The 27408-nt window shown below is 39.3% G+C and overlaps 2 protein-coding genes across 3 annotated transcripts in view; both read left to right on the plus strand.

Moving 5' to 3' along the window:
* Positions 1-10900, plus strand: part of si:ch211-235m3.5 (BICD family-like cargo adapter 1) — an 18379-nt gene extending 7479 nt beyond the window's left edge. Inside the window, exons 3-10 of one of the 2 annotated variants that reach the window (XM_032501779.1) lie at positions 592-711; positions 1893-2039; positions 3516-3698; positions 6219-6383; positions 7192-7269; positions 7762-7895; positions 8222-8342; positions 9952-10900. In XM_032501779.1, coding sequence (XP_032357670.1) covers positions 592-711; positions 1893-2039; positions 3516-3698; positions 6219-6383; positions 7192-7269; positions 7762-7895; positions 8222-8342; positions 9952-10203 — 1200 coding nt within the window. In that variant the 3' untranslated portion in view covers positions 10204-10900. The remainder of the gene's footprint in view (positions 1-591; positions 712-1892; positions 2040-3515; positions 3699-6218; positions 6384-7191; positions 7270-7761; positions 7896-8221; positions 8343-9951) is intronic. The other variant, XM_032501788.1, reaches the window with a different exon arrangement.
* A 2579-nt stretch (positions 10901-13479) lies between these two features.
* On the plus strand, positions 13480-26125 carry ube4a (ubiquitination factor E4A (UFD2 homolog, yeast)). Its single transcript, XM_032509821.1, has 20 exons — positions 13480-13598; positions 14803-14995; positions 15224-15400; positions 17361-17473; positions 17786-17938; positions 18082-18241; positions 18360-18562; positions 18857-19048; positions 19166-19499; positions 19703-19829; positions 20000-20307; positions 20524-20656; positions 20774-20964; positions 21299-21399; positions 22228-22341; positions 22982-23156; positions 23260-23440; positions 23615-23762; positions 23911-24068; positions 24251-26125. The coding sequence occupies exons 2-20, from the start codon at positions 14869-14871 to the stop codon at positions 24384-24386; spliced, it is 3231 nt and encodes a 1076-aa protein (XP_032365712.1). The 5' UTR covers positions 13480-13598; positions 14803-14868; the 3' UTR covers positions 24387-26125.
* The last annotated feature ends 1283 nt before the right edge of the window (positions 26126-27408 follow it).

Genomic DNA, 27408 nt, shown 5'->3' on the forward strand with positions numbered 1-27408 from the left:
CCAACACAGTCTTTCTTACCCCTTTCATCATCTTGTGACCTCTCAGATTTTATCTTTAGACCCCACTGGGGTTACTGGGTTTCGAAGATGGGAATATTGTCACCATGAGCATTTTTTTCCAAAGGCAGTAAAGAAAACCATTCCTCATTTTCCTTGTGCTGCAGGGCTCGCAGCAAAAACACATGTTCAATTTTAGTCACCTAATCCCCACCTTTCTGTAACGTATCATATTGTGCTTCTTCTCATCTGCGTCTAGATTACAGGATTTAGAACCCTCTTGCTCTATATTTGGTTGTTTTAAGATTGTTGCCTCAATTCTCTCAAAGCTCATCCCTCAGGCGAGCTTTGTTTTGGAGTTTCAAGTTGACATATCCAAACAGCCTGATCCCAATGATTCCACTATTCTTGGTCAGAGTTTGATTTCTGGCTGGGTGAACTTTTTCTGCGCTTGAATCTCTCCTTGTGTCTAAAAGTAAACAAAACGGCACAAAGAAGGCTATCCTTTAAATTCAATAGCCACAATTCTCTTTCCTTTTTGCTTTCTTTCATTTGTGAATCTTGTGTGTCTTGTGTTTTCTGTCTTGTGTGCAGGCGATGGAGGTGGAGAAAGCCATGTCCGGTGAGCTGCAGGCTCTGAAACAGGAGCTCCAACAAGAAGGAAGCCACAACCGGCCGCAGGACGAGGAGCTGATCAGTGCCATGAGGGAGCAGGTAGCTACCAAGCACCATGTACCTCCTAAATGTTGCAACCAAACCCAAACTGATTGTAAATGTAAACAAAAGGGTCATGTAAAATGCTCTAGTCTTGAGAGCATCATGTACTCACACGGACAGGATGACCAGAACACACTGCACCAGTGTGTCTTTGTGTGTTTTTCATATTATTTTTTCCTGTCAAAAGTGTTGATTGATTGTGTTGCCAGCTGCTGGTTCAGCTTGCCTTACCTTGTTTCATTGACTTTGGTTTACTGTCATTTACAATGGGGAAATATTGGCTGAGAGTCTTTGTGTGTTTTTCATATATATATATATATATATATATATATATATATATATATATATATATATATATATATATATATATATATATATATATATATATATATATATATATATATATATATATATATATATATAAGTATTTAATGCAACACAAGTAAATCTTATAGTAGAAAAATATCGTGAATCGGTAAAAGTACAAATCTGAGCACATATAGGAAGCCAACAGAAATAATTTATGACAAACCACTTCACAAAAAAGGATTCAAAGGAAAAAAAACTAGATAAATACAACACATACATTTCCACAATAAGTTTGTAGTTTTTAGTCCTATTAAGTTTCTGTCTTTATATAAATTTAAAAAGAAATGCAATTAACCTCACAGGTCTTACCTTGATAATTCTTAGTCTTTTTGATTGGAAATTTAAAAGAAGCAACATCTGTCATTTAACTATTCATTTAACTATTCCGCGAAATGTTTGCTTTAGCTGCCTCTTCCAATGCCAGTGAACTGTCTCTTCAAAAACCCTCCAATGCAAGTCCAACTTCTTTTTCTGGTAGTAGAAGAGACTCTGGAAATGGTTTATGCAACCACCCTTTTCAAAAAATGTTCAATACTTTTAGTTACTCGAGAAACAAAGGAGCATTCCTACGTACAATGATGGAAAGTACCTGTTTTTTTGTTTTTTTTTTACACTTCAGCTGTTTTTTTCCCAGGGAGAATAAAGTCAGAGATAAACTTCCAAAGATTTTGGCCACCTCCAAACATTCACATATGTCATCATTGGTAAATTGATAAGGTGTGATGCAAGGGGATAGTAGGAGTTAGAGTTTTCCATTCTGAGAAAAAAACAATTTTTTTCATATGACCATGTGCTTGTGTGTTTTTCAGGTGCTGCGTATCACTCAAAAGGAGCAGTTGCTGGAAGAGCGTTTGGAGAGTGTGTGTACAGAAAACACTGAGCTCAGGGCGAGTTTGGCCTCCTTACACACACACCTGGCTTTACATGACCAACTCAACCAGCAGCACAGCCAGCAGGTACAAATGTAAACACACAAGAGCAGGCTCACACACACAGCCGAGGGAACACAAAACGGCTTAGTGTGGTCGGTGTAAGAATGAGACAGCCTTCAATAACAAGGAGATTGTCTGCTCCCTGCCCGGCGGACTGGTTTTCTGTGGAATTGTGGAGAGCATTGCTAAACAATCACCTCGTCACCGTCATTGTAAATTTCCCTCGCAATTCTGGATTCCATTTGTGTTGGTTTAGTTTCATGTTGGGCTGCAAGTTGGAATCTGGAATGTCAGGATTTCTCACACGCTGAACCTTACTTAGTCTCTCATGATGGCTTTTTAAAAGGCACTTTTAAATGGCCTTTGGGCACTTTTGTGTTATCATAACCATCCCTGTCTGTTTATCATCAACATGATCCAGGGACGGACTGGGGCTAAAAAACAGCCCTGGACTTTCTCTCAAATAGGCCCATCATCCAGCCATTCGGCCCTAGCCGTGCACAACACTACAACACGACACTAGCCAGGATGTCATGATACTATTCCACAATACTGTAGCCTATCAGACAAGGTACTCACAGCAAGGAACATCTCAAAACCAATGATGATAATCTCAGCCGTCCAATAAAAACAAAAATGTACAATGCCATAACATCTGCACTGAACAGTACAGAGTATTACTGACAACACTTTCGGAGATAAAGTAGGCTACTTGCTGTACCTAAACATGGGGATTACATATTCTGTAGGCCTACACCAAAACTACTCTGAAACTGTGAAATTATGAAAATGGCTAGGCCCTATCAATTGTCTGTGAAGCCTTCACAAACAACCAACAGGTCTTTGCCAGTTCCACAATAGTAAACGCAAATATGAAAGATATGGAAAAGCTGCACTTTGATGACAGAAAGTGCAAGCTAGGATGTTTTGGTTGAAACTTTGGTTAAATTTGGTGAATTATTTAGCCCCCTTCTTGTTTGGTAGCACATTTGAGTGGTACCAATGCATGTCTGGTGTTTTCCCATTTAATGCAATACCATAGTCTTCACCCTAGCAGCAAAGGTGAGCTCACTGCAACCTCTTATATACAACGAAGTGAAATCATGATCTACCCGCGATTCATTTCTAATGCGTTTTAATAATTTCTGTTAATTTGAAACATTAAACACATTAAGTTTGACCGCACTAAACGGCACGATCATTTTCATAATCATGATGCACACCCATGTTGATAGCTGACTATGCATTTCACTAAGATAGGGATAAAGGCAGCCTGTTTATCTAATTAGTGTCCTTTTCCTGGCACTTACCAGTACCTCTTGCTGATGTGAAAATAACTCTCTGTCTGTACTCCACTTCCTCAGTTTTTTCCCCCCGAACACAGATTGTCAGTCCGTCCCTGAAATAATCTGAGGATTCATAAAGTTTTATCTTCAGCTTTGTCTTTTGTTATACTTTTTTGATTTCACACATGCGTATTGTGCCTTCCTGTGCTTGTAGTTAGCAGAGGCGTGGCAGGAGGTGGAGGCGGCGAGGTGTCGCTCACAGCAGCTGCAAGTCCAGGTGGAGGAGCTTCAGGAGGAGGTGTCCCTGCAGGAAGGCAGGAGCCGCGGAGACGCCTCCCTGCTGTCCGAGCTGGAGAGCAGCCTGGAGACAGCAGGGCTGGGAGTCAGTAAAGAAGAGGTACTAAAGCAGATTACTCTGCTATTATGGGATAGTACAGGTGGACAGGAAAGCGGGAGAATCCCAGCAAATGGCCGTGGGATCAGAATCAGACCTGGGCCGCTGCCAGATTACTCTTTTTAACATGGTCAGACTACAGTGTTTTTAAAACCGTCAAGCTAGAACAGAAGAAAGTTTGGCTGAATTCTCTTGTCAGTGAAATTAAGGAGGGAACAAAATAGATGGATATATGCTCTACATGAGATATTCTACATTTTTCTCATAGTCAACAAATCCCACGAAAAGATGAAAACCAATAATTGTTCTTACTAACAGAAATGTCTGTGAAGTCAAAGCCTGATGAAGCTTGTTCTTCTGTCCTGTAGCGCTCCATTGTCCCAAAACTATTAAAAACACATTAGTGAGCCACACCGTTGCACTGGGTAACATGTTCCTTCATGACATTGAACATGGGCACTGTAGTTTATTTTTCTTGCGCACGCTGTCCTTGTACCAGAAACACTCACTAGAGCAAATGTATGTATATAAAAGATGTATTATGCACAACTGCAACAAATACGTTTGCTTGCAAACTCTAACTAACCAAAGCATGGGTTCTGAGTATTTGTGTTTGGAGGGGACGAAGAAAAGCATATTCAGTGGTTGTATCTGGGAAGCTGAAATTGTAGTAATGAGCTCCTGAATCCAAAATCATCCTCATTCATTCAGACTCATTTGAGAACCGGAACTCCACAACAATTTCACATATCTGAGTAGATTTACAGTCTTGGGAAATATTGATTTTTCAGGAAATGTATGAAATAACATTATACTGTATATACAGTGATACGTACATTTATGAATATTACACTATTAGCAAATAGTGACAGAGTATAGTTTCCATTTCTTACAACACAGTTACAGTGAAAGTCATTGTTTAAAACGAAAGTAAGTCTGTCCCCTAAATACTCCAGTGTATTTAGATTACGCAACCAGCCTTCTCTACGAGGCTGTAAATTACACTAAGTTTGGGACTGACTGCACTGACTCTCCATACCGTGGTTGGCAAGTGTTAGTTTTGTGCTCTTTCTGTTGAAGTATTGTCCACAATGATTCATGTATGTTTTGAAAGGAAAATGTTTTCCTGTGATGACTGGAAACAAGAATATTAAAGGTCCCATGACACGGTGCTCTTTAGATGCTTTTATATAGACCATACTGGTCCCTAATACTGTATCTAAAGTCTCTTTTCTTAAAATTCAGCATTGGTGCAGAATTACAGCCACTAGAGCCAGTTCCACAATGAGCTTTCCTTAGTATGTGCCATTTCTGAGTCTGTAGCTTTTGAGGAGGAGAGTGGGGAGGGGCAAGGTGGAGGCTGGAGGTGTGGCCTTGACCAACTGCCACTTTGCTGATGAAAGCCACAATGTCTCACTCTCATGGGTGGGCCAAATTCTCTGGGCGAGCAAAGCAGAGAAAGGGGAGGTAACCCGATCGGCCCATCTGAGCTTTCATTTTCTTAAACGCAGAGCAGAATACCCAGGGCTCTGCTTACGCCTATCGCCATTTCTAGCCACTGGGGGACCATAGGCAGGCTGGGGGAATGCATATTAATGTTAAAAAACATCATAAAGTGAAATTTTAATGCCATGGGAACTTTTTTAAACAAAATATTTCCTAAAAGACGTGTACCGTAAGACAATAGTATAATGGCACCAGAGAAACCTCTATAAGTTGAATTTTAAAAAGTGTATAAATATTGCATGCTGACAGAAAATGTTGTGCTTAGCGACAGTGTGACTTGTGTTTGACGGAAGGCAATGCAAAGTTCCTGATTTTCAAAGGGAAGATGCCTTAAACAAATAGGACATAATACTAACTATTATGTCTGGGAGAAGAAAAAAACAGATTGACAGTGAAGTAGTTCTCACTCTCTGGGTATCTACTGTTATTGTTTGGTTCCAGCAGGAAAATGTGATCTATAACACACTCATGAGTCATTCACTTCACATTTCCTGTTTGTCGGAGCCACATTGTAGAAGAGTTTCCTTGTTTTTACAGCTTTCGGTTAACGTTTACAACGTTGTCTGTAAACCTATCATAGAATATCATATGATTATCCCTTCTGCTGTATGAAAGTTAACCTAAAATATCTTTGAGGCATCATGAGATCACTATCATCATTTAATATATTTGACTCAAGGAAGGTAAATAGAGTGATGAGGTAATGTGTTCACCTCCCAGTGTGTAAATACTGGATGTCACTCCTGACGTAATGTGTGTAAAGAAGTTTCGTGTTAAAAGGCAAAGGGGGAAAGAAATAGACCATTTTTAATCAGTTTTTGAAACATTATCTCTTTTAATGTCAGGCTAATATACAGTAGCACCCTCCAAGCTATAACAATTGTGTTGTGAGAGTAACTTAACACATCAAACTACCCAGTTTTGGCCATGAAAAAACAGAAAATTATTAGATAAGTTGACCCTTTTTAAAGTCATAATTAACATAAATCAACATGCCTCCTTTCCGGTTCCAATTAGATAAAGCAAGAAATGGGATCCATCCTTCAGTTACTGCTCCCACTGACTCAGGAACTGAACAGCTCTGAGAGGTCAGAGGTCGTGGATCAACAGGAGGACCTGCAAGCCATGCTGCATCAGCTGAAGGGAGTGGCCCAAACCCTGGCAAAGGCATCCAGCCTTCAGGTGAGCAACTAAATGAGCAAGTGGGCAGGAGAGGAAATGCAAAACAAAAGGCTGACCTTGTTGTTTGAAAATCAATGGAGGACAGGAATATAATGCTGGGGCTTTTATGTCTTCTGGGTTTTTCAACCATGTATCAGTATTGTATACATATGTGGAGTATATGTGCAAAACTCCCAACTCTAAAGTCTATATGTGCTGTTTGTGCCATGTGTGCTGAGGTTGATGAATAAGTCTGCTAGATAGATAAAGGCAGAGAAAACCAGTCCATATTTGTGGGACAGTACAACATGTGTTCATTTTTAAACGCAGCTTATGGAGAGGTGTTTTTTAATATGTCATCTCTAAAATAAGATACAGAAAATGACAACTGTACTGAAACTTTCTTCATCTTATTAGAGGTCAAATCATTCAGCTTCTTCACATACTACATTCATCAATTAATTCACAGTGTCTGCCCCATGTTTGCTGTTAGAGGCACCATAGTGTCGTCACACTGAACCATGCCGAGGAAGTGTGTGTGTTCTTGTTTATGCAAAGGATGCCAATTGAATTATTGCAATTGATTTCTCATACGCTTTGCTGAGCCTCTCTTTGACACAAGCAAGCATATAAGATTGTCCTGTTGTGCGTCATCGCATTCAGACCCGTAGCAGGTGTTTATCACTGTAACTAAATATTCCTTCCCATTCCCTTTTTCCCCTCAGAGCACCGTGAAAATAGGCCAGCACTACAGAAGCTTCTTTTTTGTATGAATCCTTGTAAAATGCACAGCTGAAACCTGATCTCTTTGTTAATGTCTCTGTCCCAGGAGCTGAATCAAGCTTTTGTCGACAGGACGGGCGATCAGTGTGGGAATCCGAGCGCAGAGCAGGAGCTGAGAGATCAGGTAACCTAGTGATGAACAAACAGTCTGTTAGGGAGCAGCAGCGCACATAGAGGCCCATTATCTTTGGATTTGGTTGTGTCATTCCTGACTTTGCTAGTGTCATAGACAGATTGAGTGACCTTTTTAAAAAACAAACAAAAAAAAAACAACCTCTAGCTCACCCAGTAGAAGCGTGCGCCCCATGTAGGCGGAGTCCTTTGCAGCGTCCCGGGTTCGAGTCTGACCTGCGGCGCTTTGCACCTTTCCTGTCTAGTCACTATCTAATAAAGGGAAAAGCCCCCAAAAAAATCGTCTTTAAAAAAAAAAAAAATAATAATAATACCAGCTTTAACTGGCATACATTAAATGATACAGTGCATGGCATAACGATTTTTTTTTTAAAATTATATATAAACACATGCAGATCTTTCTTTTCCAAAGCGCTGAATAAAATGTTAAAAAATTAAGTGAAAGTTAAAAGTAATACAATAGTTTCCATGTACAAACGGAGAGATGTATACAATTCCCTTGCAGAACGTCCACCTGCAGCTGGAAAACTCTGAACTGAAGCAGAAGCTGCAGGGTGTGCAGGAACAGGCTGAAGTGGTCCAGCAGGCCATCAGAGACCGGGATGAAGCCATAGCCAAGTGAGAAGCTCATTTTTTCATCAAAATTCTCAGTGAAATTTATAATAAATCAAATAAACCCTGATGCCTTTGACATCATTTGTTTGTTTTACAAGAACGTATTTTGTTTGCCGTAATATTTCTGTTAATTTTGGGTTGAATATTCAGAAGAACATCAAAGAAATGCTGTTAGGCGATTGCATGTGCAAAAAACAAAAAGAAGTGTAATTAATTGGTTTCTTGAAGAAAGCTACACTTGCAGCCATACTGTAGTTATGCATTTGAATTCCTTCTTGTACAGTATGTGACCGTGATGTGACTGAAGAGATTTCCTTATATCTTGGTAGGAAAACCCTGATGGAGGCCGAGTTGGTGAGAAGTAAAAATGACATGATGTCTCTGAACAACCAGTTATTAGAAGCCATCCAACGTAAACTGGAGTTGTCACAGGAACTGGAGGCCTGGCAGGTGAGATCCCTTTCTCTGTAGAGTTTTTGTCCATCCCATCCAGTCTACTGTAGTCAGTCTGGCTGTCTTTGTCACAACTACCTTGGAATCTGTAAGCACATCTCCTGCCTAATGAAAACCACAAATATTAATATGAATACATTTAATGTGCACCCTTAAAGCTAGCGATGAAATTGTATATGACAACCAACTGAATATTACTTTCTAGCCATTCCCATTCCGAGCGTGTTTTAACTCCTACCGTGACTGAACCAAAAATTAGCTCTTAGTATCGCCTTCGTTTACGCGCAGCTGCCTGTCGCCTTGTCGTTTTGAATTCTCTTTTTTTTTTGCTTAGGCTACTTGGCGACTCCGTTATATGCCCGCCAGAATAGTACCCCGTTTATTTTGAAAAACTGAGACATTTCTCTTTGTTTGTGCCCTTCATTTACACGCGAATGGAAAATTTACCTCTGGAAACGATTCTTTCTTTCTAAAAAATAAATTTAAAAAACACTCCGTCCAGAGTGGAGATTTTGGAAAACTTTGTTTGCATGTAAACTGAGACAAACGGAGGTTTAGGTAGCTGACATCACAGTTGCTGTTGTTGCTATTTTTAGGATTCTTTATAAGCTCTCTTAATTGTTAAATAGCAGTAGTCAAGAGTTGTAAAGCCTCTGGTGGAACAGCTGACGTGTTGATAGTATTTTGGTAGCACTGACTTTAAATTGTAGTAATAATATATATGTATATACTGTAGTTGCTCTCAGGGCTCCGAACTGTGCACCAGCCCCCCCCCCCCTCTTTTTTTCTCTGCACTACCTATACTTTATATTTTTATATTCTTATATTTTTATATTTTGCGTTGACACTGTAAAGGGTGGCTTCAATCTCATTGCACAGGTGCAGTACCTGTGCAATGAGATTGACTTGTGTATAATGACAATGAAGGAATTATATTCTATTCTATTCTGTACGGTGATACCCAAATAAAGTTTACTTTCAGGGACCGACAAACACAAAAAAAAAATAACAACCTTGGGAACATAACCTCCTCAGCACCTGGAGGATGAGGCTGTTGATTTTCACGGTTTCTCTTGTTAACAAATCAATGCTCTCTATTTCTGAGTATTTACTGCAGCAGCATAAACTACAATACCCATGTTCTTTGTAATGAAGTAACATGTCACCCAGTGCAACTGTGTGACTCATTGATTTGTTTTTAATAGTTTTAGGACAACAATGTCGCTCTACAGGACAGTCGAAAAAGCTACAGTTTATCAGGGTTTGGCTACAGACCACACTCTGGTTAGTTTGATCAATTCATTGTTGGTTTTTGGTCTTTTTATGGGATTTGCTAAGATATGTTGCCAGACTTCTCATTTTCCTGTACATTAATAAATATTAATAAATACATACAAGAAATGCATACAACACCAGTGTGCAGAACCAAAACAATTACTGCAACAATAATGGCACATTTGGCACAACCAAGCAGTGTTTAAATGGGATACGGTCAGATGACCATACTGTGTAAAGTGAGTTTGCATGATAGGGCAGTGTTGACGGTGTTAAGTCCCTGCTCATCCAACTTCCTGCTCATTTCCTTTTCTTCCTCACCTCTCCTCAGGACGACATCCAGATCATCATCAATCAGCAGCTCCGGTCCCAGCAGCAGTCGGAGCATCTTCTGAAAAAGTCCACCTCCAATGGCATGTCCTTCTTCCGCAGGACCAGCAGGACGGCCTCCACCTGGACACGCCAGCCCTCCTCTTCCTCCTCCTCTTCCTCCACTTGGAATTCAGCTGCTGATCAGGGCAAAACACAATCCCCCTGGAGGGACTGGTTAAGACGAGGGAAAGGGGCAAATAATGGACAGTGAGTGGTATACCTTCTCCCTAAATGCTGAGGAGAGGATGTACCAGGAAGACAGGTCAGAGGGAAGTGCAGCTTCCTGTACGTCATGTATGGTGAAAATCAGCCATCAAGATACTTTTTATTCAATGACTGCAGAGCTACTGAGATCAAAGACTTGTTAAATAGGCACTAACTTCTACACATTTCACTTGGAGGCTGAGCCTTCCTAAAATTTAAACTTACAACCTGGAACGCTATTAGGTTTGAGACTGTAAATGTCATGCCTTATTTTGTAATATTGTGACTGTCTTTATGTCTGAGACTTTTGTATGGTATACACGGAAGGTGTAGATCACTGGAGAGCATTTGTTCCAATTATTTAATGTCACAGATCAAAGAGAGAGACCACGGTCAGAAAAATTGATCAAACAACTTGTTATCAACCTGAGTTGTGTCTTTACAGACCAAGTCTGATGTGAGAAGTTAATTTTTTTGACTGTCAGCTTTGCTCAAAAGCTAAATATGTAAAAATGTCAATTGTAAAAGAAACACTATGTCTTTACTTTATGTACTCTGAGATGGCTGTTATTTTTATAATTCCATTTTTGATCTCTGAATGATGGCTTGGTTTGGTATGAGTCTGTGTAAAGCATACACATACAGTATGTGCATGTTCTGTAACTCAGTGTTTAATATTAAAGAGTACTGCTGCCGAGTACAAACTGTTGTTTAATAAGCTGTCTGACTACCACATCTGGAATGATTACTGGATCATTTCATAAAGCATCAGATAATCCTTTCAGGTTTTGTGTTTTTAAGTGTTTGTGTTCCGAATGTTATTATGATGAACTAAATGAAGGGAGAATTGGACAGCTGACGATGCATCTGGACAAGATAAATGCTCAACCAATAACAAACAATTAAAGCTGTTATGTTAGAAAACTAATTAGTTCATAACATTAACTCAAGGTGACCTAGAGCTAGAGAAGTAGTTTTACCTGTCTAGCCTCGTCCTGCTTTGTGTTATAAGATAATTTGAAAACCCAATATGACAAAGAATTAAAGAAATGTCTTCAATTTAAATAGTTATAACTTTCTACAGCATCCAAATCCAAATGCAGCACTGGCCCCAAAATGACCACTTACTGAAAATGTTAAATACACCAACTGAGAGTGTCTGCATTGTTCTAAAGTCATTAGTACAAATACTGGAGATGCACATTATGTGAAAAGCCTTTAGAACATATTCAATCTGCTTTTCAGACATTTTATGTTGTTGCTGCCATTCAAATGTGGCCTCAGCCTACACAGTAGATACGCATGCAATCCCAGAGCACAGAACAGGATTTTATAGATGTTATGAAAAGTAATTGCAGAAATCTCATTTGCAGGGTTAGAGTTCCATTTTACTGCATTACAGCATAACATTGTTATATCCATATTGATTTAAAAGGTTACAAATCAATAGTGACAACATTTCTGTCTTGCAAAATTGACTACTTTTTGGGGAAAGCCTAACATTCATTTAAATTCCTTTGACATTATGAATTTCAAGACATTTTCCACACAGACTAATCTCCTCTGTGCTCTTTAAATGATGAAATCAAATCAATCAAATCAAATGATAAAAGCTGCCATTATCACTGGGTGTCTCTGTTTAATATATTTAACAAGCTTGTTCATTTATTGTGAAATGGTGACTGTGTGTGAGTTTGGTAGCAGTATGGAAAACGTTGAAGGACCAGACAGCCAGACTTATTTTTTTTTTTAAATATACTAAACTATAATAAAGTGCATGAGGACATTGTACTCCATATTCCGAAGCAAATACATTAGAGACACTGACACCATCACATGTTTTAGTAAAAGGATTAGACAAAATAATTAAAGGGAGCTTTTGTTAAAAGTCTAATTACAAAAGACAATTAAATGTAAAAATGTAACTGAGGTCAAGCATCAAAACTCAAGACAGGTTGAGCCGGTTCATTCAGAGAACCAGTCAGAGATGCAGTCTGCTGCTGCCCCCTGCTGACGGTCAGCACACATCAGAGAAAAGTCAGAGAACAGCAAATACAGCCTCACCCAGCCAGTGTAGTCTCGCATTAGAGAAAAAAAGATTAGTCAAAGTGTTTTTCTTATTTTGTTCCTTAAATTTAGTTGACATTCTGTATATCTTTGACATATTGCTCATGCTGTGCATAATATCAAGTCGGTATCTCACAAACATTATTGTTATTTTTTTTTTTTACAGATGCACTTTTCCCTATTTCTTTCCACACAAAGTGAATGTGTGTCTTATCTTCTTTCTTACACAACTGTTAATAATTTACACACATACTGTACACGCCGTGAATGTAGTTAAAACGCAATAAATATTAGATTCACCTTTACACTTGTTTAGAGTTGCATAAGTTCACAGTCTATAATACAGGCACACAGAGAACGTGTTTTACCAAAACGTTTCCATAATGTTTTCATGTTTTAAAAAAAATTTAATTTATTGACAAATAACATGGTAAACATAAAACATTCAAAACAGAAAATGCCAGGGAATCAGAACATGGACAGAAATCATAAATCACTTAAATTGTATATAGGATGTGTAAATTCAGGGGTTTAATAGCTTTCTTGTTTTTAAAATATAGGATTGATGTAGTGTAAAGTTGCATTTCATTTCTAAAAATTAAAAAGGATGGTTCAAAAAATAAGCTCAAAATGAGGATATCGTAGGCTATTGCATTTCTTTGGTAGCAGAGTAAGATAAAAGCCAAACATTATTCATAGGAGAGGGAAAATTCAGATCCAATTTATTGGGAAATAAACAAACATATTGCCAAAAATACAAGATTGGGTGCATGAACAAAAAAGATGACATGGTGTTGGTCAGACCTGTTTCTCCTGTAAGAAGATTAATAATAACCGAGATGTACGAGTTGAAGTTCTCTGTTCTCTGCTGTTTCCTACTCATCGACTGTATAATAGGAGTAATTCATAATATACAGTCTATGTTCCTACTGGAATAACCATAGACAGTTAATAACATGACTTCAGACCATAAACCGTCAAAATACATACAGTCTATCAGACCTGGACAGGAAGAATATCTAGTGCTTACCTTCTAAATATCTGATTTTAAATAAGGTTAAAGAAGTGACTTTTAAAACGATTCATCGTTTTTATCCCTCCAAAATATGTCTACAAAGATATAAAAGGAACATTGATGTGGTCTGCTCATTTTGTCAAAAGGTTCCACAAGATTCATGTCATGTTTTCATGATTCGTAAAAAGTTACTCAGCAAAGAAAACGCTCCGTCTCATTTTGATGACGTTTACAATTTCAGTTCACTGAGGAACTGCTGCTGGTTTCGTAGAGGCAATTTAAAAAAAAATCAAAAACATACACTTCTGCTCGCCAAACAGGTAGGACAGCCCTCTTTGTCGTTTGTATACATTATTTAGACTGATAATATGCAAAATCCATTTAACAGTGTATAACACTAATGCTGAAATAGAATCGTGGTGACCCCATGACAGCTTAGCTAGCTAGCTAACTAGCTAACTAACCTAGCCCTGATGCAGAACGGTCACTGCTACTAGCTAACCCTGCTAGCTAGTTAGCCAACTGGCGTCAAGTGGCTAAAGCTGCAACTTCATTGCGTAACGGTGACATGACACTTTTGAAATAGCGTAATTGTGTAGGCGGTGGGAAAGCTAGCTCCACAAAGTAACACGAGTATAACTGTACGGTGCTGAGCTGAAGGGATGGGTAACCGTGACAACACATGACACCCAGTCCATATCCTCCCTGTAAGCAGGAGTAGCGTTAGTCATGTTATTGATTCCCATTTCATGGCATGCTAAAATGTTTCTAACCTCGTCGGAGAGGAAATACGGAAGAAAATAATAAATCAGGAGTAAAAACATCAGGATCAGGCACCCAAAAAAGGCATTTCTATTCAATTCCATGAAGTGTTGACTTTTTGAGAAGATTACTGATTGATATTGAAGAGCATGTCTTCCCTATAACAAGCAGACAATATGAGGTACAGAGACAGGAAATGTTTGCAGAATTGCACACATGGTGTGGAGGGCAGAAGGTGGCTGTTAAGAATATTGAGCACATCTGGACTGTAGGATCTGGGCAATGAGGGACATTAAATCCTGGAGCCAGTAATGCCACATCAAGAATGCAATCTGCTGTAAAACCTCAAAGAGTGAAGAAAATAGAAAATATTCACACGTAATAAGCTGGAATCAGTTTTGAATCATAAAAAATGACTCAAACGGATTAGGCTAATCGGTTATCAAATTAGTTAGTGATTAATTTAATAGCTGACAACTAATCGATTAATTGCTTAATCCATTGCAGCTATACTATTATGGCACATTTTGATGTGAAGTAGGAACCTAATTTTGTAAAAAATGTCAGTTGAGACACAAGTTCCAGTTAATTTGAATGTAGGGATAATAAAAAACTATCAAGCTGTTAATGATAAGGTGCTGAAGTTGTGCAGCTCTGTATTTGACTGTAAGGTTGAGGTGATGAAGATCGTGGGCCAATGGTGGAAAAGGATGACGATGTATATGCTCTTGCTCACTAATCTCTTGTACCGTTGCCACTTAGGTGTTCTGTCCGCATTGCTCCTTAAGACTGGGATCTTGGATGGAGTGAGTGTTGAGCCCCAATGAGATGACTGACCAGGGCAACAACAACCAGAATATCTCCTGCAACCCTTTCGCTGCCCTCTTCAGCTCACTGGCTGATGCCAAGCAATTTGCATCAGGCCAGAAAGCAGAGAAGTCTGCTGAACCACCACGTAAGTAAAGTTGTTAGAGCTACTACAATCCTCTGAAGAGGTATAGTCATTGCTAGTTTTGAGGGATCTCAAAGTCAAAATGTATATTAACAAATACATATATAACGTAATTTCAGTGAAATTGTGAAGAATAAAGAGTCAATTCTTTTTTCTTTTCTTTTTTTAAGTATAGGTCATACTAACATCTGGCTTAAATGTTTCACTTACCCTCTGTATCTTGTATCACAGTGGAGGACTCAGGAGAGAGCCATTCCGAGTCAGAAAACTCTGTGTCAGACAGCGTTGATGACAATGACGACTCTGTGGCAGAGATCAGCCGCTCTTTCCGGTCCCGGCAGGAGCTGTGTGAACAGCTCAATGTCAATCACATGATCCAGCGAATATTTCTCATTACTCTGGACAACAGTAAGTAAAAGGAGGAAATAACCAGACTTTGATCTGTAACTTATACCCTCTTCATACAGCATTTGAATATAGTAACTATTGGGTCTATTGAATACATGTTGGAACAATTAATATGAGACAGCTGTCACAGTTTAACTCCAGTCTGCATTGAAGTTCCAGACACTTAATTGTTAAAGAGTTACAGTGAATTATGTTGAATAATTACCACATAAAGGTTAAGTTTTGATGTAACTTACCTCTCTCTTTCTTTTTTTAAAACATTATTTTTTGGGCATTTTTAAGCCCATTTTAGATACATCCCAGATGCTGGTCTGACCCTCGTCACAGTCTAAATGGGGTACTTAAAAACAAAAACAAACATGCACATTATCTCAAATGGCACAATGTATAATGCAAGCTGGTTTTTACTTTGAGCTAGTGCTGTCAAACGATTAAAATATTTAATCGTGATTAATCGCATTAATGTCATAGTTAACTCGCAGTTAATCACACATTTTTATCTATTCTAAATGTCCCTTGATTTCTTTTTGTCCCCATATTTTTTAATTTTAATGCTCATATCATTATTGAAAACTGGATTGGCTTGGTTTGTGCAAATGTTTTTTATTGAAAACAACATTGGCATATAGCTTACTGTAGTGTTTAATTTCACATGTAACATTCTCACTTGGAGCAAATAATCTCTCACACAGTGTAACACTCATTCATTCATGTAACAGTCCATCAATAAAAGGGGGAAAAAAATACTTTGACAGGGGGGGGAGAAATAGCATCAGCTGTGTGCTTGGCCATCAAGTGGTATTTCAGACTGGACGTGCTCCGATGATAGCTCAGTTCACAATGACAAAACACACAGATCAATTTGGTTCTGTCAATGGAACCATTTGGCAACTTTTAAAAAGTAAACTTTTTAAAAGAATCTTATTGGCGTCCATCTTGGCGTCTCGTGCTCGCCATCCACTCAAAACGTAACGTTACTACTCTTTGGCTGGCTCGCAACCCAAACAAGTGTGTGCGGCGTGCATGTTGTTTGTTTCTGGTCTCGCTAGATCCGGTGTGGTGTTGTAGTTTTTGTAACATTACTAGTTGTTGCAACAGCATGGGAAAAAAACGACAAGTTTGCTAGGCCAAAAAGAACCTTAATCCCGCAATAATAAAATTGACGCTGTTAAAATGGGTTTGCGTTAAAGCCGTTAATAACACATTTGACTGAAAGCACTATTTAGAACATACTTTTTTTGATATAGGCTAATAGCGAGATTGTCTCTGTAGCTTTGTCATATGTTTTGCTTTGGTCAATGACTGACGCTGGCCTTAGTCTGGTTTCTGGAAAAACAAGTGTTATATAGGTTTATTAAAAGGCCCCTGATTACTTTTGTCACAGCTGTAGTAGTCATTGTGTTGCTAAACAGGGCTTTTCTGTTTGGACACCAGTGTAAAACCCTCGGTGTTAGATGGGGTTACAGAATAAAGTCATACAATGCATGATGACCCTTTTACATTACCAGTAAAACACTTTTCCCTGAGATTCTGGCTTCAACCTGGAAGGGGCAAATTGACAGGCAGACTGACAGACTGACAGACGGACAGACGTCTGATCATGTACCTAAATTAGCTGTTCTGGATGGCGCTAGCTGTTTTGTAAATACAAGTCTAAGTTTCCTGTAACAAATGACTCACCGCAACAAATGACTCACCACCCCTTAAGACTATGCAAAGACCTTGCACACTGGGATCTGCAGCCTCAGTGGGAAATAAACGAGAGTATGGTACATACATGTTGTGCATTAACTTTGTGTGTTTTATTTATTCAGATTTTGATGTTAATGCTGTTGATTATTTTCTCAACCACAACTTATCCAGTATTCATGCTTGAAGTGGTTTAAACTTCATGGGTTGTTATGTGTAATATGATTCGAGCAGACTTTATTTTAAGGACAATGGTTTTATTCACCCCTAGGTGACCCTAGTATGAGAGGAGGTAATGGGATCCCCCCTCGCTGTGTTTACCTGGAGGAGATGGCTGCTGATCTGGATGGACAGGACTGGCTGGACATGGACAACATAGAACAGGTCAGATGTCATGTTTTTTTTTTTTTAATCTTATCACTCTATTCTTCCCATGTCCTGTTTCCCTCATCTCAATAAACCACTAAATGTTTGGTATAACTGGTGAGGAAATGGCAACCTTAAAGCAACACCAAGGCAACCCTCCGTCAGACCGAAGAAAGAGAGACATGTTGGATTCATTATGTAAGAAATTGATACAGAAATGTAAGGTATCGCTTGACATATGAGTTTGTATCTTTTCAGGTGCTTAGAAAATGTATGGGTGAGTGAGCAAATGTACAAAAAGTTGTACACGGTCTGATTTGTGTCCTCCAGGCTCTGTTTAACCGTCTGCTGGTACTCGAGCCAGGAAACCACCTCATCTACATGACGTCATGCAGCGCTGTTAACCTGTCTGCTGACCGTGATGCAGGAGAGAAGTGTGCCATCCCTTACCTCTTTGCTTGTTACCAGAGGGCCAAAGAGGAGGTGCCAGTTTTTACCAACTTGTTGTTAAATTATAGCACTATTTTCAGAGATTACCAGCTTTTAATAGACTATTTTCGGTAATTGGAACCTAAAAATAACCCATGCTCTTCCATAATTCAGTGACTTGATTATCTGTGCATTAGGTGACGAAGGTACCGGATAAGTTACTGTCGTTTGCTGTTAGCTGTAAAAACCTAACAGTTTCCAACACACGGACGGTTCTGCTCACCCCAGAGATCTACATCAGCCAGAATATCTACGAACAGCTTCTAGACCTGCTGCTGGAAGGTTTCAATAGAGCACGTAGGTTCAGGACTGTTTTTTTTTTTCTTGTGTCTTTGACTTATTTCTCTTGTTGTCTTTGAAAAGCTTTGCTTTAAGTTTTGTCTTCTTAGTTTTTTACAAAGTCGCTGTGTTTCAGAGCCAGAGGAGGTGGTTGAGTTTGTGGAGGAGGCCATTGCTGGCCTGCTCTCCGACCAGGAGGTGCGTACATTCGAGGAGGTGATAGTACCAGTGTTTGATATTTTCCAGGGACGCGTCAAAGACTTGGATCTGTGCAAGCCTGTCCTCTACTCCTACTTGGATGTGCTACTCTATTTCAGCCACCATAAAGATATTGCAAAGGTCAGGAGACACACAGGGATGTTTGCAAATGTTATCGTAAATTGTTAACAAACTGTTAATTTCAGTGCCAGCTTCCAATAAGTAATTTACGATAATATACAGTAATCACATAGTCAGGTATACAATACTGGCATAATATTTCACAGTACTACACCTAAACTTTTCATGTTTTTTTTTTGTTTTAGTGCTCCCAATTTTTCAAATTGGTCTAACAGTTCCCCCCCCCCCCCCCCCCCCCCCCCCCCCCCCCCCCCCCCCCCCCCCCCCCCACCACCACCACCACCCCTATCCTAGGTATTGGTGGAACACATTCAGCCTAAAGACCCAGCCAATGGTTTGCAGTACCAGAAGACCTTGTTGGGAGCAGTGTTGAGTATCTCCTGCTTGTTGAAAACTCCAGGTGTGGTGGAGGGACATGGCTACTTTCTGAACCCCTCCCGCTCCAGCGCCCAGGAGACAAAGGTCCAAGAGGCCAACATCCACCAGGTAAACAGATTCTCTTTAGTTTGATGTTGCTGTTTTGCTTGCCTTTTTGTTGTTGTTGAAAAATAAACATTAATTGAATGTCTCAGGCCTATGATGTTTACTCCTGTTGTGTTGCAGTTTATGAGTCAGTTTCATGACAAGCTGCACCAGATCTTGAAAAACTTGCTCCAGCGGTCTGATGAGACACGCCACTTGCTGCTCACATGGTTGGGTAGCTGTCTGCAGGCGAATGCTGGCCGGGCCAAGATATGGGCCAATCAGATGCCAGAGATCTTCTTCCAGATGTACGCTTCAGATGCATTCTTTTTAAACTTGGGTGCAGCACTACTGAAGCTGTGCCAGCCCTTCTGCAGGCCGCGGTCGGCCAAACTGCTTACCTTTAACCCTACCTATTGCACCCTCAAAGAGCTGAGCGAAGAAGAGAGGCGCAATCGTAATGTGCACGCAACAGGTATGTGAAAATGATGGTCAAATAACCTTCCTTTTTTACCATTTTAAAGACATTGTTTTAATATTTTTATGAATCAGTGTTAGTGGCAGCAGCTCTGCTGTGCTTCAGTACATTTTTAATAGCAGTTCTTTTAATAGCAGTAGGATCTTCTAAGAATATACATTACATGTAATGCCTAAATTATCCCCAATGTCTTATACCAGGTCTCGACAAGGAAACCTGTCTCATCCCTGTGCCCCCTCAGCAGCCGGTGGAGTCTGCACAGTCCTACAGCCTGCTGACTGAAAACCTCGTCCTCACACAACTCACCCTGCATCTTGGCTTCCACAGGTACATAACTTTGAACAAGCACCAACACATCTTCCATTAAGAAGTTAAAAAGTTCTGTTTCACAGATCCTGCAGAAATGTAGTGTACTGTATGTCCTTTATGTTCACACCATATGTCAGCATTAACCAGTATTGTCTTTATCTATCGGTGTCCATGCACCTGTGACTCAGACTCCACGAGCAGATGGTGAAGATGAACCAGTCTCTTCACCGGCTCCAGGTGACGTGGCAGGAGGCCCAGCGAACGGGCAACCCAATGTCGGAGCAGCTCCTGGAGCAGTTTGAGCGTCTGATGATTGTTTACCTGTCAACCAAAGCTGCCACCACGCAGCCTGCAATGCTGCAATGCTGCCTTAACCTTCAAGCTTCTACAGCTGCTCTGCTGGTTCAGTTTGGTTTGGGGAACCAGGGCCCCGAACATGTAGCACTCAGTTTCCCCCTGCCCTCCCTACAGAATACTGTGCTCTGCTATGTACCAGGTAGGTCACATCTTCTTCTACATTACAAATACCGTGGAACAAAAAGCGAAACTTTATCTTTGATTGTCAGACTGAACCAAGGGGTTTAGGGGAGTTGGAACTGTAATTTCTCTTAATTGTGGGTTGGTGGTTAGTCACTTGTAGTACAATTATTCATTCATGCTGAACATTCATTCATATGATAGTCCTAACTTAAGAGTGCCTTTTGTTTGTCAGAGTTTTTTGCAGAGAACTTGGGAGATTTTTTCATCTTCCTGCGCCGATTCGCAGACGATGTTTTGGAGACTTCTGCGGAAAGTCTGGAGCAGATTCTTAACTTCATCACTGTCTTCATGGGTAATGTAGAGAGGTACATGACTTAATCTATCATGTCAGTGGTTGGATGAAAGGAAAAATTGTGAGGCCCAAGAGAGCTTGAATGGTGCAAATGTTTTTTTCAATCTCTCCTGTTCTGTTTCTACAACAGGATGAAGAACCCTCATTTAAGAGCAAAGCTTGCAGAGGTCTTAGAGGCGGTGATGCCCCACATGGAGCCGGTAGCTCCTGGTGCCGCTCAGCCAAACGTGTTCCAGCGAGAGAGAGTCTTCTGCTCCTATAGACATGCACCTCAGCTGGCTGAGGCCCTCATCACTGTGTTTGTAGACATTGAATTCACAGGTATTGTATTCCTCACAAATATGTACTGCCAGTTGTAGATGGAAGCATATAACTGTATTGGATGTAGCCACATTCAGATTGCGTAACAGATTCTGTTACAAGTATGCACACTTGAAAAGAGTACAAAGAACCTGATTAAAGGCCATCTTTGATTAAAACATTACAACAACATTCCCAATAAGAAATAAAATAAACTGACTCTTTGGATCATTTGGGGTCTTTTTCTGGTGATGAGTTTTGTTTGTTAAGTATGTGTTTAAGATAATCATCAAGATAAGGAGAGCAACGTTAAAGCAATGTTTGATTTTATTTAGTTTTCATCTTTTTTTCCCAGGTGATCCCCATCAGTTTGAACAGAAATTCAACTATAGAAGACCCATGTATCCCATTCTCAAGTACATGTGGGGTAAAGATAACTACAGAGAGAGTGTCAAGGTAATAACATTTTTCATCAGAGTAAACTATTAAAATAATAAACAAAATTTAAGATACTAGTAAAAACTTAAACTTAAAAAATAAATAAATGAAAAATTTAAAATAGAATTTAATTTAAGTATATTTGCCTCCAACTTAAAATGATATAAGGCTCACAGGTTTAGCTATTAGCCATGACCGCGCAACTGTTTTCACCTTGTGAATGTGGTCTCTGTCTGTGGACAGATTTTGTCACTGCAATTGTCACAACCTTGCAAGATGCATTTACAGACCTTTACAGGTGTGTAGTTGAGATCAAAACAAAGGCTGAGTTCGAAGATGGGTGTGGTCTGAGCAAGGGCGCCCAAAGTGGGGAAGGGGCTTTTTATATTTTGTGGTGAATGTACAGTACATAAAAATCTTAATTGGCTATACGGTGTATTACGAAGTTTATGATCGGGCAACTTCATCAATAGCAGACATTGATTTTTGGTGAGCAGCAAATAAACTCCTCCAGAAGGCCTCTGTTTTTCCTCGCTCTCACCACATCTCATTCAAACTGCTTTCTATTGTGAGAGGAGTAGTAGGGAGGATTGGGAGAGGAAAGAAAACGCCGTGCGATGGACTGATTAACTATCCAGGATGTTAAATTTTATTTCACTCAATGCATGCTGAGATAGGCATTGGCCATTTGGGACCCACAATAGCCATAAGGGTTAAGGCAAGAAAGTGAATGAGGGTAAAAACAGACATGCATGGTTTACCAGGTGATAATATTGGGAAACTGTAGATTATTAAGCAGATCGATTCCAATGTGCTCTTCATCTAGTCTGACATCTCTTGTTTCAGCATTTGGCGCATTATGCATCTGAGAACCTGGAGGCCATGAATCCCCCTCTGTTTCTCAGGTTCCTCAACTTACTGATGAATGATGCCATCTTCCTACTGGATGAGGCTATTCAGGTAAGATGCATGCAAACTTTACAACAATTTTAGCAAATAAGCTAAATAATAAATAAAAAATAAAACAATGTATTTAATGTATTTAATTTAATTAGTGTTAAAGAATGGCTTTGCATAAGCACAAATTACAAAATATTGCACACAACTGCGTTTTCCCTACAATCATAAGGCTTAGGTGCAGCACCCGAGTCATTCAGATCTAATGATTGTACTTGGTCCCAAGTGGACATCCTCATCCAGTTTTGTCTTCAAGCATTTTAAGTGTTATTTATTTATTTATTTTCTGCTCTAGCTTTTCCAACATTTTAGACACAGATGTGGTAATATTAATGGTTCAAAATTATATCAAATTGCATTTCTTTTAATTGAGAAACTTAACATTTTCTTGAGGGAGGACCCCACAACCCCCCGCCAAACATGTGTGCCTAAGTCTTCCACAAAGCGAGGGAAACCACTGCACAAGGAGGGAATCTTGCCCAGCTTTGGTCGACTATGGAGACACAAACTTGTTTCTTAAAAATGCTAATTGATTTAAATCGTCATGACTAATAATTTGTTTATTATTTTAGCTGTGTTTTTTTGTAGTTTGTTTTGTTATTAGCCCAACAAAAAAAATTAAAGTGAACATTTTATCTTGTAGTACCTGAGTAAAATCAAGGTTCTGCAGTTGGAGCGGGATCGAGGGGAGTGGGAAGGCCTGGCCCCCGATGCTCGAAGAGAGAAGGAGTCAAGCCTGCAGATGTTTGGACAGCTGGGACGCTTCCACAACATCATGTCTAATGAGACCATCGGCACACTGGCCTTCCTCACCTCAGGTGAGGCAGAAAAGATTCAATTCTTGATATCGATTTACCAATTAAACGTTTGTCTTCATCCGTCTCATGTGTGTTTCTCTTTTATCATTTTCCTCATTCCCAGAGATCAAGGGGATCTTTGTGCACCCCTTCCTGGCTGAGAGAATAATCTCCATGCTGAATTACTTCCTGCAGCACCTGGTGGGTCCTAAGATGGGTGCCCTTAAAGTCAAAGACTTCAGTGAGTTTGACTTCAAGCCCCAGCAGCTTGTTTCTGACATCTGCACCATCTACCTGAATCTAGGGTACGTTGTTAACAACTCTTTGTGGAATTATGAAATAAACTAACAAAAAAAGCATTTAGCGTTATTTCATTGGTGCCATATCCTCTGGAGAAGAAATACAGTGGCACGTAGCTGAATACGATCACTATTGTGGTTTCCAGTTGGAAAAAAAAAGTTTGTTTCTGTCTTTGGCAGTGATGAGGAGAATTTCTGTGCTACTGTCCCAAAGGATGGACGATCCTACTCTCCTACCCTCTTCTCTCAAACAGTTCGGGTACTGAAGAAGATAAACAAGCCTGGGGACATGATTGTGGCTTTTGAACTCATTGCTGATAAAATAAAGGTATCATTTGACTTGGAAACGGCTAGCAAGATAACACTAGACTAGAATATACACAATGCAAATATTTGTTTTTTTTATAAACCTGTGCAGTGTTTACTGTGCAGGTGGAAACACTGAAACCGTTTTAGTCATTGTGCCTCTGTTTTAGTCCCATGCAGATAGACAGCAGCAGGAAGAGGAGACGTATGCAGATGCCCCAGATGAGTTCTTGGATCCCATCATGTCTACTCTGATGCTCGATCCTGTTCTTCTCCCTTCCTCAAATGTCACAGTGGACCGCTCAACTATAGCAAGGCATCTCCTCAGGTTTGTTACTTTCTACAAAGAACCTCTTCTAAAATCATTGTCATTATTTGTCCTTTTTGTAAGCAGAGAAGTTGGGAAATGTGAATTTAATGTAATTTGATGAAACGCTATTATGTATACCAAAAATCTTGGTGTGCAGGAGTCAAATAAGTAACGATTTATTAATTATGTCCTCCTCGCAGTGACCAGACAGACCCTTTCAACCGCAGTCCTCTAACCATGGACCAGATCAGGCCAAACGAGGAACTCAAACAGCAGATCTTACTGTGGCTGGATAAGCATAAGCAGGAGAGGCTGCAGCTGGAACCCAGTGGCTAGCCGTGTTCCCTCGCTGTTATAAACAATGACTGCATCCCTGTTTTCTTTCCCGGCTCACATCTCGCGTGCTCCTCTGCTTTTTGGCTAATCCATGGTGTGCTTGCCTCCGTGGATTTCTTCTGACTCCTCTGGTCAGACAAACATTGCATTAGCCTTTACATGCAGCCTTCACGCTCAGTGGATTCTCTCTGTGACAACAGTCCAGGCAAACTGTAGACCACTGGCTGGTGACAACTTCAGAATCCATACCAATCCACACAGTAGCTGTTCAACTCCCATCATGCCCTATGACAACATAAGTAGGGTGGTACAAGCGCTGGTTCCTCTCCCCCAGCATACTGTGTATTAATTAGTTATTATTACAATAGGAACTGTGGCCAGAATCATCTGTTTCAACAGGACTTGTTGAATGTACTGTATGAACTCCTGACTGACCACCTGGCCCTTACCAGATTTTATACTGCAAGGTAAGTATTTTTGGGAACTCTCAAGGCAGAAAATGGATGGAATTTTTTATGATTTCATATTGATTTCACCTTAATGACGAATTCATTATGCATTGCCGTTTGAAGTTCTTGAACACCCTACATTTCAGCACTTTGGGATTAACTCATGCAGCATTGTAAATAAAATTAGGAATTAAAAGCAAGGCACAGGTAAAACTGAATTTAATTGTGTGTGACTTTTATTTTAGTAGAAATAATCTAGATTTACTTGGATATGTTCAAAATATTGTTCATTGTAATAAGACACAAAAGCACAAAACCATACTGTGTAGACTTTTTTTGTATTTTAACATATATAGATAAGTGTCTTTGCATCTTCTTTGCACCTGCCTTTTAATCAAGCAATGCAATTTTAATTATAAATTAAATATTGTCTCAGATTTTAGAACTCTCCCCTTAGAGCTACAGATGACGTAATGTATCATGACAAGTAAACTGACCAATGTGTCAAATCTGTGAAGTGGCCCTTTAAGAAACTGAAAGCAATGATCATGACCAAAAATTGACTGCTTCTGGCCCAAAAAGGCAAGACGATGCCATCAAAACACTGCTTTCAATTTTTAAATTTTGATTGTTCATACTGGAAAAAACATGGTGGCTGAAATATTATCAAATTTCTCCTTAACTGTCCACCTAACATGAAAAATAAGCCATGCATTTGCTGAACCATAATTTACAATATATCTACAATGTCAAGCTTTCATAAAAATGTAGAGACAGCAAGTCTGAACATTTCCTGATTTGTTTGGTTCATCTTCATCACCAAAATGTATTCCGGCAATTTATTTCCAATAACATTAAAAATCACAATTTTTTTCTCAATTTAATCCTATCAACCTCTAATTTTGTTTAATTATAAGTTCTTTACAATGACCAAATTTCTTGTGATTGAACAATATTTTTTTTTTTGCCAGAATATAGGGTGTTCACTAATGTTTGACCGGCAATGTGTATAATAATCCTTCTCATCCTTTTGAATTAACATTCACCAGATTAACTGACGTATGCTGAGCTAGCATTTTAATCAGATTTTGTTGTTTGTGTGCAAGCATAGTAAATAAACACGTGGGCAAACAAATGATCAATAGAATCGGTGCCTGACACCAAGAGCCTTGCAGTAAATGTCAGCGAATGAGGTTCTGACTTGTTTCATACTCTTAAGAGACGAAATGGTGAGTTTGTTTCTTTAGTGCATACAGGGAGCTGTGGGTAGAATATAAAAGAAAGAAGATCTGAAAAAGATGATCTGTTTTTGAGTAGCTTTTTGAATTAAAGAGTTTTAATTCAAAATCAAGTGTGGTTGTGTAAAATGACAAAATGTAAGAGAAAGATTATGTGTTTGTTGGCATGCCCTCATACTGTTTGTTGACTACCACCGGAATGATTACATGGGTTAAATTATGATGCAATATTTTTGTTTTTAATTGTGATTATAAAATGTTTATTTTGGATGTACAGTATGATTAAAAAATAAAACTAATGTGCGTTATATAAGACATTGCTATTTTCTCTTTCAAAAATATGACTAGTTCGGTCCGACGCAACATACTTTTAAAATTAGTGTTTTTGGATATGGATAACAAATAGAAAAAGAGGGTGTCTTGATAAAATGTTGTTGCAATTCTTAAACATATTGCAATGCGTTGCAGTGTGTTACCTTTTTTTCCAACTTCAAATTGTTCCCAATTTCAAATTATGTCCCCAAAAGGGAACTGTTTTATCTGATAAGATACATTTCTGTTTGTTCATCTCACTTCAATTTTGTTGCTGCAAAATGGATTTGGCAAGCAGACAAACTGACCAACACATATATAATAATAAATTGATACTTGGCGTCTGTTTTGCAATACAGTATTGCCACAGAATATATTGCGATACTATGCTGTTCACCATTTCCCCCCCCACCCCTAAGTTAAGGTAAATATTTTGTCTAAAGGACGATGTCAGAATATTTGATCCTCCTTTAATAATATCAACTGTCTTAGGTTTGTGTAGCACACTTAAAAAATATCAGTTTTGAGGGCTATATTATGTCTCCAAGTCATTTCCAAACAGCTTGTATAGTAATGATGTCATTATGTCAGGCAAGCTCAGCAACTATGTGTGAAATTTAGAGCAAGGGTATACCAGCACAAATTGATCCATTGGTGGATTTATGCCCCTCAGTTCTGTGGTATGCCACACGTGTTCCACCGGCACGTTCCACTTCCTAACGGCAGGTTCCGCTTGAAAGTGGTAGGCCCAAGCGGTAGGCCACTAAGTTGTTTAATATACACTTGGACGATGTACCCAAAGTTCATACCATGTTAGTCTTAGCTAACATGGCTATTGTTAGTTTATCCACCGTTGTTTCTTATGCCCTGTGCTTTTGCCAAATTGATAGCAACCTTTTACTCGTTTAAAGTAGCCTCTTTATGGTGCATAATAACATGCCATACATATTCCTGGTCAATGTTCCATGACGTGGAGGTTTATAGGATTGGCTTATGCCATTGTATCACTAGTGGCATGCCATC

The sequence above is a fragment of the Etheostoma spectabile genome, chromosome 3 (assembly GCF_008692095.1).
Source record: "Etheostoma spectabile isolate EspeVRDwgs_2016 chromosome 3, UIUC_Espe_1.0, whole genome shotgun sequence".
Lineage (NCBI taxonomy): Eukaryota > Metazoa > Chordata > Actinopteri > Perciformes > Percidae > Etheostoma > Etheostoma spectabile.

Excerpts from the sequence above, each read along its gene's own strand:
- ube4a (XM_032509821.1), top strand. The coding sequence starts at position 14,869 with ATGACTGACCAGGGCAACAACAACCAGAATATCTCCTGCAACCCTTTC. Across the intron at positions 18,242-18,359 it reads GGAAGGTTTCAATAGAGCAC|AGCCAGAGGAGGTGGTTGAG; the intron begins GTAGGTTCAGGA and ends GCTGTGTTTCAG. Across the intron at positions 24,069-24,250 it reads ATAGCAAGGCATCTCCTCAG|TGACCAGACAGACCCTTTCA; the intron begins GTTTGTTACTTT and ends TCCTCCTCGCAG.